At 45.8% G+C, this 12,217-nt stretch overlaps 1 protein-coding gene across 1 annotated transcript in view; it reads right to left on the bottom strand.

The window, feature by feature from the left end:
- GRK7 (G protein-coupled receptor kinase 7) overlaps positions 1-8,274 on the bottom strand; it is a 42,758-nt gene extending 34,484 nt beyond the window's left edge. Inside the window, exons 1-3 of the mRNA XM_054682312.1 lie at positions 7,287-8,274; positions 5,960-6,684; positions 4,041-4,478 (exon numbers count right to left, since the gene is read on the bottom strand). Coding sequence (XP_054538287.1) covers positions 4,041-4,478; positions 5,960-6,571 — 1,050 coding nt within the window. The 5' untranslated portion in view covers positions 6,572-6,684; positions 7,287-8,274. The remainder of the gene's footprint in view (positions 1-4,040; positions 4,479-5,959; positions 6,685-7,286) is intronic.
- Between the last annotated feature and the right edge of the window lie 3,943 nt (positions 8,275-12,217).

Here is a 12,217-nt window from a genome sequence, read left to right as displayed (position 1 = left end):
ATTAATCCATTCATCTATTCACAGCGGCAGAGCCCTCATGGTCCACTCACCTCTTAAAGGCCCCACCTCTCCAACACTGCCACATTGGAGATTAAGTTTCCAACACATCAAATTTTGAGGACTCATTCAAACCACAGAATTAATGTTCACAGTAATTCTCTAACACAGTATCTTGACATCACAACTGAACGTTAGTGGTTACAGAAGCCCTGTAACTATGATCTGTCTTTTTTTTCTGTGAAATGTTGTGAATATAATGACCTTATAATCTACTTGTGAGCCCAATTATATGTGTGGGAGCTGCAATGAATAGGAAACTAAGGGGGTTTACTTAGCTGTGTAGAAGGGTAAACAGTGAAGAAAGGAGGCCTTCCTTTCTCTTCTCTTTGTTTTTTATGGCTTTCAATCTTGCTCTCCATCTCTCTCCCCTCACCCTTCCTGATGGTCCCCTGGACTTCCGTGGCAGGCCCGGAAACTGGGGCATAAAACTTCTTGGATGAGGCAAGTGGCCTAAACCCTGAAGTGTGGTCTCACGGGACGGAGACGGACGCAGAGGTAAAAGGGCCAAAGGTCTGTAGGCAGTGAGCCTCTCTACTAAGTACGTTCCTGGTAGCGGACAGCACTGGGGAGGAACAGAAACCTTCCTGCACGTTCCAGATGAGCCAGAGAGCTGCACCCGGGAGCCAAGGAAGGAGCTGTCCTTCCAAATGGCCATGGCTCATGAACAGAGCCTGAGGAGACTGAGAAGGGAGACTGGAGTGAGCCAAAGCTCTATGTGTCCCCTAAGCCTCCAGCAAGGTCGAGATATAGCAACAATTAGTGTGATACATGTCCATGGGCGACTCAGAAGGAACGCTCCTGCTCAGCACAATGGACAATACAAATACCAAACTGTGAAGTGCTGCACTTCAGTTTTCTCCAGCCTAGGCGGACATGGATCCACGATTCACAGCGTTCCTGTGTTCATAGGAATGTCCCAAGGAGGCAAACACTCTGTCACCTCCCTGGCCTGCTCCTCCTTCCCACCCACAGAGGAGACGGTGTTACTTCAGCTCCTCCCCACATTCTCTGCCATCATCTACTGTCTTTCCTTCCCACAGGATCAACACCTACTCTGCTGGCTTTTGCCTCAGCATCTAAACCCGCTCTGCCCTCCCCATCTCAAAACTCCATTTCCCCACTGTATCCCCTTCTAGGGCCCAGTCTCCCCCTTCCAGAGTCTCATTCCCTACTTCTAGATCAATCCAACCTCCAGAGTCTGAATTGAGACCTCACCATTCCCTTACACTGATTTCCTAATTGCCAAATCCCACAGGCGACGTTACCTCTTTGCAGCACTTGACACTTTGACCACACTTTCCTCCCTGAAATCCTCTTCTTTGGCTCCTGTGGCAGAGGCTGCTAGTTACCTGCTCAATATCCAGCTGTTCTTCATCCTTACTAACTAGAACCCCCTCCTTCACCCCTGCCTCAAGTTTCACATCTACAACGTGGGCACACACGGCCTGGACATGAGCCGGGTGATCTTCTCCTCAGCCCAGATATAATTCAGTAATTATAATCGCTTAATTATAATTCCCTTTTTAACCAAAGAATTTTCAAGAATGTCATTTGTCAGCTTCCTCTGCAGCTAGGGGGTGGCCAGATCACAGTCTTAGCCAGTGACATCTAAGTGAAAGCTGTTGGATGGAGCTTCAGGGAAAGCTCCTAAAGGGGGCCACACTCAACTGCTGCATGCATGCCTATTTACTCCTGACCCTTCCTCCTTTCTCCTACCTGGAACATGGCCCTGATGGCTGGGGCTACAGCAGCCATCTTGCAGCACATGGAAAAGGCTAGAATTATAAAGATGCAGATCCCGTTATTCTGCAGCTGCTGAACTAATGCTGGCAGGTGCTTATTTCCACACCCTGTTACATAAGAAAAATAAACCTCTGTCTTGTTTAATCTATTGTTATTTGGGTTTTCTAGGATATGCCCCTGAAACCCATCTCTAACTGATACAGCTCCTATGACTATATCACTCTTGCCTTTCCTCCTACTTCTTTTTTTTTTTTTTTTTTTTTTTTTGAGATGGAGTCTTGCTTTGTAGCCCAGGCTAGAGTGCTGTGGTGTGATCTCAGCTCACTGCAAGCTCCGCCTCCTGGGTTGACGTCATTCTCCTGCCTCAGCCTCCCAAGTAGCCTCCTACTTCTTAAACCTCTTCAGGGCTCCTTTTCTTCTATACCTCCTACATGTTGGTGTTTTTCAGCTTCTGTTCCTGGTCTTCTTCCCCTACTCTTTCCCAGTGACTCAGCAGTGCCCTCTGCTTCCCAAACCATGATGACTTCAAATCCCCACGTCTATCCCAGGTCTTCCTCCACAGCACTAGGCCTATAGATCTAAATGCTTAGTGAACATCTCTGCCTGTCCCTTCTACAGGAACCTCATAGACAGCATAATCACAATTAAACTTGCCAGCTTGCCTACAAATCTGCTCTTCCTTCTGGCCACTGGAGCTAGAGACCCTCACTTTCCCCTCACCCCCATACCCAGCTGGTCCTGAAGTCCCATCAGATCTCTTTCCAAAAGCTCCAATTTGCTCCCACTTCTTCAATCCCACTGTCCTGTACAGACCCCCATTATCTCTTGCCTGGGCCACTCACTACCTTAGCCTCCTAACTGATGTCCCCACCTACCATCTAACTTCCAAATTGTTGCTGCATTGGTCTTTTTAAGACAGAAATCTAATCATGTCATTTCCCTTCTTAAAACCCTTCAAGAGCCCCTCTTCCCCTACAAGAAGGCATTCCAGCACCTGTGAAAGCCCAGCCCTTCAGTCTTGTCAACATCCCTTCCATTACAGCCACATAAAATCACCACAGCAGTTTCCCAAACTTGCCATGATTTTTCTCATTTCCTTTGGGCCCTGTAGGCTGAAAACTGTACAAAAATGAGGTTTTAAGTAACCATTTAAGAGCCAGGTTTGAGCCCTTGTCTTGCTGTGGAATCTCCCACCTTTATGCACAGAGACTCAGAGGTAAAGATGTTAGAATTCCAGAGATTTTCCATTGTTCACCTAACATAATCGCTTAATTATAATTCTCTTTTTAACCAAAGAATTTTAAGCAAGTCACTTTGAACCAAACTGATTAAAATAAACATCAGTTGCCTTTGTTTTCTTCTATATATTTTCATTTAAAATATCATCTTCATCCAATGCAAAACATTCGCCCATTCCACACTAAACAGGAAAGGAGATATTTTACTTTTAATGTTCTAGGTGTGAGAGGATCATTCTTTTTCCTTCTTTTTTTTTTTTTTTTTTTTTTTTTTGAGACAGAGTCTCGCTCTGTCGAGAAGGCTGGAGTGCAGTGGCATGATCTCGGCTCACTGCAACTTCCACCTCCCGGGTTCAAGCGATTCTCCTGCCTCAACCTCCCGAGTAGCTGGGATTACAGGCGCCTGTCACCATGCCTGGCTAATTTTTGTATTTTTACTAGAGATGGGGTTTCACCATATTGGCCAGGCTGGTCTCAAACTCCTGACCTCAGCAGATCCACCCGCCTCGGCCTCCCCAAAGTGCTGGGATTACAGGCATGAGCCATCACACCCAGCCGGATCATTCTTTTTCTTATCTGATTAAAGTTTACCTCCTAGGATCATGGAATTTTAGGGTCCAGCCCCTTCATTTTCCAGAAAAGGAACCCAAGGCTCTATTGGCTCAGGAACACAGCACCATAGAGGTGGTTATTGACACACCCAGACCATGACTATGGATTCAGCTTTTTCCATCTCATCATGAAAGCACAGGCCATCCCCAACTCACAAAGGAGGCTCCCCCATCCCCTGTGAGAGGAGAGCAAAGTAGCCCTCAAATAGCCAATGAAGCTAATCCTCTTACACCACTCATCTTAAGGCAAGATGACAACGTAAGCGCTTTAGGAAAAAAACCCAAAAGAATTAAGTCCAAGGCTCTATTTGCCCTGGGAATAGAAAAGCCCTCTCCCCTCCTTTCCAACTCTGTGCCCCGCACTTGGGGCAGGTGGAGAGTCACTCACCCTCTGGGTGATGGGCTTGCCACCCTTCATCTCCACGGCCAGCCCCAGGTCAGATAACCTGCAGTTGCCGAGGTCATCCAGAAGCACATTCTCAGGCTTCATGTCCCGGTAGACGATGCCGAGTTCATGGAGGTGCAGCATCCCACAGGCTATCTGGGCCGAGTAAAAGATCACCCGGCTCATGTCCAGGCCACGCGTGCCCACGTTGTAGATGTGGAACTTGAGGTCTCCCCCATTCATCAGGCTCATGACAAGGCAGAGATGGGTCTTGCTCTCAAAGGCATAGGCCAGAGAGACAATGAAAGGGCTGCTGACCTTCTCCAAGATTTCCTTTTCCAAGAGAGCCATCTTCTCGCCACCTTTCTTCTTCAGCCGCTTCTTGTCCAGTTTCTTACAGGCATACATCTTCCCAGTGTTTTTCACCTGGACGGCACATACCTTAAAGGAGAAAGAAAAGAAGAGAAAGAGGTAGAAGTAGATGGTACTGCAGAGAAGTGGAGATGATAAAGGAGGAGGTGGGTGGAAAGATGTTAGGCATTGGAGAAAGGAGAAGCTGTAAATAAGACGTGTTCTCAAGAAAAAGTGGGGACTACAGTGAGATACTCCTTCACCTCACTAGGCAGGCCTTCATAAAAAAATACAGGAAAATATCAAGTGTTGGCAAGGATGTGGAGAAATCGAAACCTTTAAGCATTGCTGGTGGGAATAAAAAATGTGGAAAGTTTGGTGGCTCCTTAAAAAGTTAAACATAGTATCACCATATGACCTAGCAATTCCACTCCTGGGCATAAATCCAAGAGAAATGAAAACAAGTATTCAAACAAATACTTGTGCATGAATAGCAGCACCAGACACAATAGCCAAAAGGTGAAAACAACCCAAGTGTCCATCAACAGATGAATGGCTACATGAAATGTAGTATATCCATACAATGGAATATTATACAGCCATAAAAAGGAATGGAGTATTGACACATGCTACAGTGTGAATGAACCCCAAAAACATTCTAATGAGTGAAAGAAGCCAGACACAAAAGGTCACATATTGTGTGAAACATCCAGAATAGGCAAATCCCTAGAGACAGAAAGTGGACTAGTGGTTGTCAGGGCTGGAGGAGGAGAGGGATGGGGAGGCACTATTAATGGGCACAGGGGTGATGAGAGTGTCTTGGATCCAGATTGAGGTGTTGCTTACCCAACATTGCATTTGTGCAAAGTGCCACTGCATTGTACATTTTAAAACGGTTAATGGTTAGTTTTATATCAAGCAAATTTTACCTGAAATATTTTTTATTACTTAAAAACAGAAAGCTGGGCATAACAGTGGTAGAAAACAGGTTCTCAACCTTACTTCAAGATAAGTGTTTTCTTTCTTTCTTTTTTTTTTTTTTTTTTTTTTTTTTTTTTGAGTCTCGCTCTGTCACCCAGGCTGGAGTGCAGTGGCATGATCTTGGCTCACTGCAACCTCCACCTCCCGGGCTCAAGTGATTCTCCTGCTTCAGCCTCCCGAGTAGCTGGGATTACAGGCATGTCACCACACCCAGCTAGTTAGAGTATTTTCTTAAATATCCATTTTTCTTGAAGTGCCTTCATTATCACAATTTAGGGGAAACGGAGATCTTCTGTCACACATTGCTGTCATTCTCTGAAGTGTCCGGGCATCTCAGCACGTTCCTAATGGAGACCCACGACAGAGTCTTGGCCAAGTATAAATTTTGCTTGTCTCTCTCATGCCATTTGTGTTTTATTTCACACCATGGCACACACAAAGAAGGGGGCTGGGGAGACGGGGCTAGAAATCCTCCACATATGGTGCTGAAATTAGTTCTAAGTAACTGAGATTTAAAAAAAGAAAGGCAACATTACCCCCTTTCATGCTCTATGCTTCACCTTCTAGCCTGGCTACTGGGAGACACTTACCTCCCCAAAACCACCTTTCCCCAGCACTCTGAACTCAGTGAAGTACTTGTCTGACACTGGTTGCATCTCAAAGAGTTTCCACTGCAGAAACTTGTCGTAGAAGGCGCTGGTCACGAAATCCTTAAAGGGCTGCTCTTGCAAGAAAGCCATGGCCTCAGCCTTGGCCAGCGTCACTGCGGCCACTCGCTCTTCCTCAGTGGTGGCTGCTTGACACTTGGTGGCCACGGCCTGTCTGAGGAAGGGTTGCGGGTTCCCCGGGGCAGGGGCACTCGCACAAGTGGCCACCAGCCCCTGCAGCGCGCTGTCTTTGGTGGGTCCCTCCTCGGCCAGCTCCCAGTTCTGCACGTCCTCTAGGAAGGTTGCCGCCTTGCGGAACGTGGGCACTGTGGCTAGGAAGTCACGGAAGAGGCGGTGACCGATGGGCTGCTGCTCACACAGGCTGTGGAAGTTCAGGGACAGCTTCTGGCGGAGCTCCGCGCAGCCCTGCAGCCCGGGCAGGGCCAGGCTACGCCGCCGCCGCTGCAGCTCTTTGCTGTCGCAGTCCGAGGGCTTCCGGGCCTGCAGGTAGGCGGTGTTGGCGATCAGGTTGTCCAGGGCCCCCATGTCCACCATGGCTGAGCACGGGGCGCACTCCCAGGGAAAGCACAAGAGGGCTGGAGGGCTGCTGGCTGCTTTCCCTTCCCGAGTGAGACAACGTCCAGGGGATTTACAGTGAGTCCTGTGGCCTGTGGGTGGGACCCGTGGAGGGTGTGAAAGAGGTTTCTCTTGTAAGAAGCTTTGACTGGCTATGTATAGCCCGCCAGGAACTGCACACGACAGGTCATGCTCCCACCTGCCAAGGCAAAAGCTGCTGGGACACCTGCCGGGGCCACCTCCCCCACTGGTCCCTTCATCTTAGGGTCTTTCTCCACATAGCCCTGTACCCTGAATATCTAGCTAGAACTGTGTTCCCAGGAAGTGATCATACCGTTGTCATCTAATTTGTTGCTGATGCAGTAGTTTAATCTGTTTCTAATTTTACTTGTTTCCTACCAGGCTCAAGCTATGTAAACTCCTAGGAATAGCAGGTCAGGCAGAGGAACTGTGAGAAGTCAGAACAGTTTCCTCCCAGGTTCTAGCAGCCTGACACGAAGAGCAGGTTACAGAGGGGATGTTGTGAGCTTTGAGTCCCGAGATGTGTTCCCAGAGGCCCTAAGGACTCCAGTGTTGGCCAGGGCAGATGCACCCTGAATAGCTTGCAGAAATCCTGCAGCTGTCTTAGCTCTGAGGAGTCTGTGACCTGGAATACCTTGGGTTAAAAGAGGGGCCATCTCCACCCAAAACATACCATGAAGCAGTATAAGCAGAAAAAGCCATATTCCTGAAATGAAGGGACTTGGCCTGGAGTGTCTGGGCTCTGAATGAGACAAGAATTTTCCATGATCCCAAAGACAGAAAGCACGCCACTCACGGCATGCGGTCGCGGCTGTTCCAAGGGCACAATCTAACGAGCAGACTCTGAATGCCAAGGAGCCTTCGCGTGGAGCCAAGAGCAGTGAAGTTTCAGACGCGGCCCCTCAACATCTTTGCCCATGCGCCCCACCAAGCGAGGAAGCTTCCTTCCGCGGAGGACGCTCGGAGCTGTCACAGACCTCGGCCTCATCAAGACAGAAATTGATCTAGACAGAGATCAGGCTAAGAACTTCTGCTCCAAAAATAACAACCTGTGTCCCACAGGGAAAGGATACTCAGGCTTTTTCTTCACAAAGCAAAGCTAAGGCAGCTTAAAAACAAAGTCATTCAGTATTATGCCAAAGTGTTTACAAGCAAAAAAAAGAGAGAGGGAGAAGGAGGGGAAAAAAAGCTGGTCAGTCTTTTTCCAAACAAACAACTGCTAGCATACACTTTGTGAAAACATAGTCATGATCGCCTTGCTCTGCCTGTCAGAGCCTCCGACTGTTCCCCTAGAGCAGATACACACTTGGCCTCATGCTACCAGGAATTATGTAATGAACTCGTGGGTGCCCTTTGGCTTTGCACCGCTGCGCTGGAAACGATCACCTCTGCCGTGGAGATGGGCGATCTGCACCGGTGCCCGCTGCTCTGAACCATGCTGTCTGCTTTGAAACCAACATGGGAAATGTTGGATACTTTTCTGTTCTTTATATGTTACCCCGGTCCACATTGTTCAGTAGTGAGAAATTGGTCTGAGAATTTCTTCGGAGGAGCAAATGCCTTTTCCCGTGGTTCTTAGGAATGTAGTGGCAGCCTAGCAAGGTAGAACCTTGAGAAAACGGTAGCATTGATATCACAGATATATATATATATATATTTTAATTTTTTTAAATTTTTTTTAATTTTTATTTTTTTATTTATTTTTATTTTTATTTTTTGAGACGGAGTCTCGCTCTATCACCCAGGCTGGAGTGCAGTGGCGTGATCTCGGCTCACTGCAAACTCCGCCTCCTGGGTTCACGCCATTCTCCTGCCTCAGCCTCCCGAGTAGCTGGGACTACAGGTGCCTGCCACCATGCCCGGCTAATTTTTTGTATTTTGTTTAGTAGAGATGGAGTTTCACTGTGATAGCCAGGATGGTCTCGATCTCCTGACCTCATGATCCGCCCGTCTCAGCCTCCCAAAGTGCTGGGATTACAGGTGTGAGCCACCATGCCCGGCTGATATCACAGAGATATTTAAGCTTATCACTGGGGAAAAAAAATGCTTTCACTGGTAAACATGTATGCTATGAACTGCTTGATTCCACTCATGCTAATACTTTCTTTTATCCCTAAGTAATCACTTAACCCAATACTGCCCAGTAGAAAATATGAAGCCACATATGTAATTAAAAATTTTCTAGCAACTACATTAATATGATAAAAAAAAACAGGCGAAATTAACTTTAATAGTTATATTTTAGTTAGCTCAGTATATCCAAAATATTATCATTTCAACATGTAATTGATGTAAAAGTTGCCAATGGGATATTTTACATTCTTTTTTGTGTATGTGTCCTGAGTTCGCAGAATCTGGTTTGTACATTACACTTACAACACATTTCAATTCAAACCAGGCAAATTTCAAATGCTAAGTAGCCACATGTTCTACTTAGTATTTGAAATAAGTAGCCACATGTGGCTACTTATTGGAGAGCACAGACTTACCTTTATTTATGTAACTTTGTCATTCTTAAAAAGAGGGAGTTTTTCTTATCATCTGTTTTCTAATCAATAAAAATAGATCTGAATAAATAACTCACTTTCTTTTCTTTTTTTTTTTTTAGACAGGGTCTCACTCTGTCACTCTGTCGTCGCCCAGGCTAGGGTGTGGTGGCGTGATCTTAGCTCACTGCAACCTCTGCCTCCTGGGCTCAAGCGAGTCTCCCAAGTAGCTGAGACTACAGGCACCTGCCACCAGGCCCGGCTAATCTTCATATTTTTAGTAGACATGGGGTTTCACCATGTTGCCCAGGCTGGTTCTGAACTCCTGACCTCAAGTGATCCGCCCTCCTTGGCCTCCCAAAGTGCTAAATTACAGGCGTGAGCCACTGTGCCTGGTTCACTTTCTTATTAATTAAAAATAATCTGGCTGGGTGCAGTGGCTCCTGCCCGTAATCCCAGCACTGTGGGAGGCTGAGGCGGGTGGATCACTGGAAGCCAGGAGTTTGAGATCAGCCTGGCAACATGGCGAAACCCCGTCTCTGCTAAAAACACAAAAATAAGCTGGGCATGGTGGCGGACTCCTGTAGCCCCAGCTACTTGAGAGGCTGAGGCAGGAGAATCGCCTGAACCCAGGAGGCGGAAGCTGCAGTGAACCGAGATCGACAGAGTGAGACTCTGTCTCAAAACATATAATAATAATAATAATAATCATCTGACTGGTGACAACAAGTTTAAATAATATTTGACACAAAATATAGAAGTTATAAAATGATAATATGGTACCTACCATTATTTTTAAAGTTTTGCTCACCTGACAATACAGTGAAAAATCAGTCTGAGAATTTCTTTGGAGGAGCAAATGCCTTTTCCCGTGGTTCTTAGGAATGTGGTGGCAGCCTAGCAGGGTAGAACCTTGAGAAAATGGTAGCATTGATATCACAGAGATATTTAAGCTTATCACTGGGGAAAAACATGCTTTCACTGGTGAACATGTATGCTATGAACTTCTTGAAGGTCTATTTAAAATGAAACATTTTCTTTTTCTTTCTTTTTTCTTTTTTGAGACAGGGTCTCACTCTGTTGCCTAAGCTAGTGTGCAGTGGCTCAATCTCAGCTCACTGCAGCCTCGACCTCCTGGGCTCAAGGGATCCTCCTACCTCAGCCTCCCGATTTGCTGGGACTACAGGTGTGCACCACCACACCTGTCTAATTTTTGTATTTCAAGTGGAGACATGTTGCCCAGGCTGGTCTCAAACTCCTGACCTCATGTAATCCATCTGCTTCGGCTTCTGAAAGTGCTGAGATTACAGGTATGAGCTACCACGCCCAGCTGGAACACTTTCTGTGATTGCTAACAATAGGATCCAGAGATTTTCCCAACTTAATGAAACAGTAATTATAGGTTCAATTAAACAGCAGCATTGAATTCTTATATTAGAAGCAGAGCACACACTTTGCCAAAAGTGCTGGGCACAGTCAGCATCCCTTGCACCAAGTGGGGAAACGTACCAGAAACCTGGGGTTGGAGATGTGCCCCAACAGTTACGAGCACTAAGTCCAGCACTGCTTGGGAAATCTGAATCCTGGCTTTAGCAAGTCCTAGCTGTGTGACTTTCAGCAAGTTACTTAACTTCTCTGAGCCTTAGTTTCATCATTTATAAAACAGGTAATAAATGTTGATTCTTGGGTAAGCTTTGAGAGAATTAAATGCCAAATGCCTGGCACAAAGAAGTGATCAAAAAGTATTAGCTTTTACATCACGACCATCAGGCCGGGCGCGGTGGCTCATGCCCCTGTAATCCCAGCACTTTGGGAGGCCAAGGTGGGCAGATCACGAGGTCAGGAGATCGAGACCATCCTGGCTAACATGGTGAAACCCCGGGAGGTGGAGCTTGCAGTGAGCCGAGATAGTGCCACTGCACTCCAGCCTGGGCGACAGAGCAAGACTCCGTCTCAAAAAAATAATAACAATAAATAATAATAATCATAATAAATCATGACCATCAATCATCAAAATTTAGTCCAAAATTCTGCTTTTCTAATATGCAGATTCGAGGGGAGAAAGGCCTAAGCGATGTAGAAGAAGATGGGTTCCTGTGTCCCATGCACACCTAGTATAGAGCAGCCAATTCAGCATTTGCACATGACCTCGGAAAGCTGTGATGCCCCATGCAGCTAGAAGACAGGGAGGTCAGATTTATTAAATATCATGCAAGATTTCTAACACAGTATTGTAACTCAACAATTTACTATATTCCACCACAAAAAGAAGACTAACCTCTGTCATGTGAAAAGAGGATATATTTCTTTATTTTTATTTTATTTTTTCAACTTTTTTTTTTTTTTTTTGAGACAAAGTCTCGCTCTGTTGGCCAGGCTGGAGTGCAGTGGCATGATCTCAGTTCACTGCAACCTTCGCCTCCCAGGTTCAAGCAATTCTCGTACATCAGCCTCCCAAGTAGCTGGGATTACAGGCATATGCCAATGCACCCAGCTAATTTTTGTATTTTTAGTAGAGATGGGGTCTCACCTTTTTGGCTAGGCTGGTCTTGAACTCCTCCTAACCTCAAGTGATCTGCCCGCCTCAGCCTCCCAAAGTGCTGGGATTACAGGCATGAGCCACTGCGCCCAGCCTCAACTTTTATTTTAGATTAAGGGATGTTTCATTTTGAATGAAAAATCATAACTTTTATGATAGTAGAAAGCAATTTAAATATTTTAGTATTTTTAGGACCCATTTTGTAACCTAGAGAAAAGAAAAAAATGCTCTTGCCCAGGTCTTTCATTACCCTTTGCATCATTTAAAGCATTATTAATGGTGTACATGTTCTCAATTTTAAAGTTTTCTCTCTGAAAATACATCCTAAGATTAATTGTTTAAGGAAAATAGTAAAGCTAAGTTTCTAGTAAGAAACTCACCATCCTTTAAAATGCCCAATTCTCTGCATGGTCCAATAGCATATCTATTTGAAGATCAAGAATTAGGAAGTAATATAGTGCAGTGCTATATGGTCTTAGAAACACAGAGAAGCTATTTTGAGCAGTGTAAGTTCTGAAGCAGACTAATACATTAGCATTAAAATACCCAAAGAGGCCAGACACAGTGGCTCACGCCTGT

This window comes from Pan troglodytes, chromosome 2 (genome assembly GCF_028858775.2).
Source record: "Pan troglodytes isolate AG18354 chromosome 2, NHGRI_mPanTro3-v2.0_pri, whole genome shotgun sequence".
NCBI lineage: Eukaryota > Metazoa > Chordata > Mammalia > Primates > Hominidae > Pan > Pan troglodytes.
This window is presented reverse-complemented; position numbering and strand designations above follow the sequence as displayed.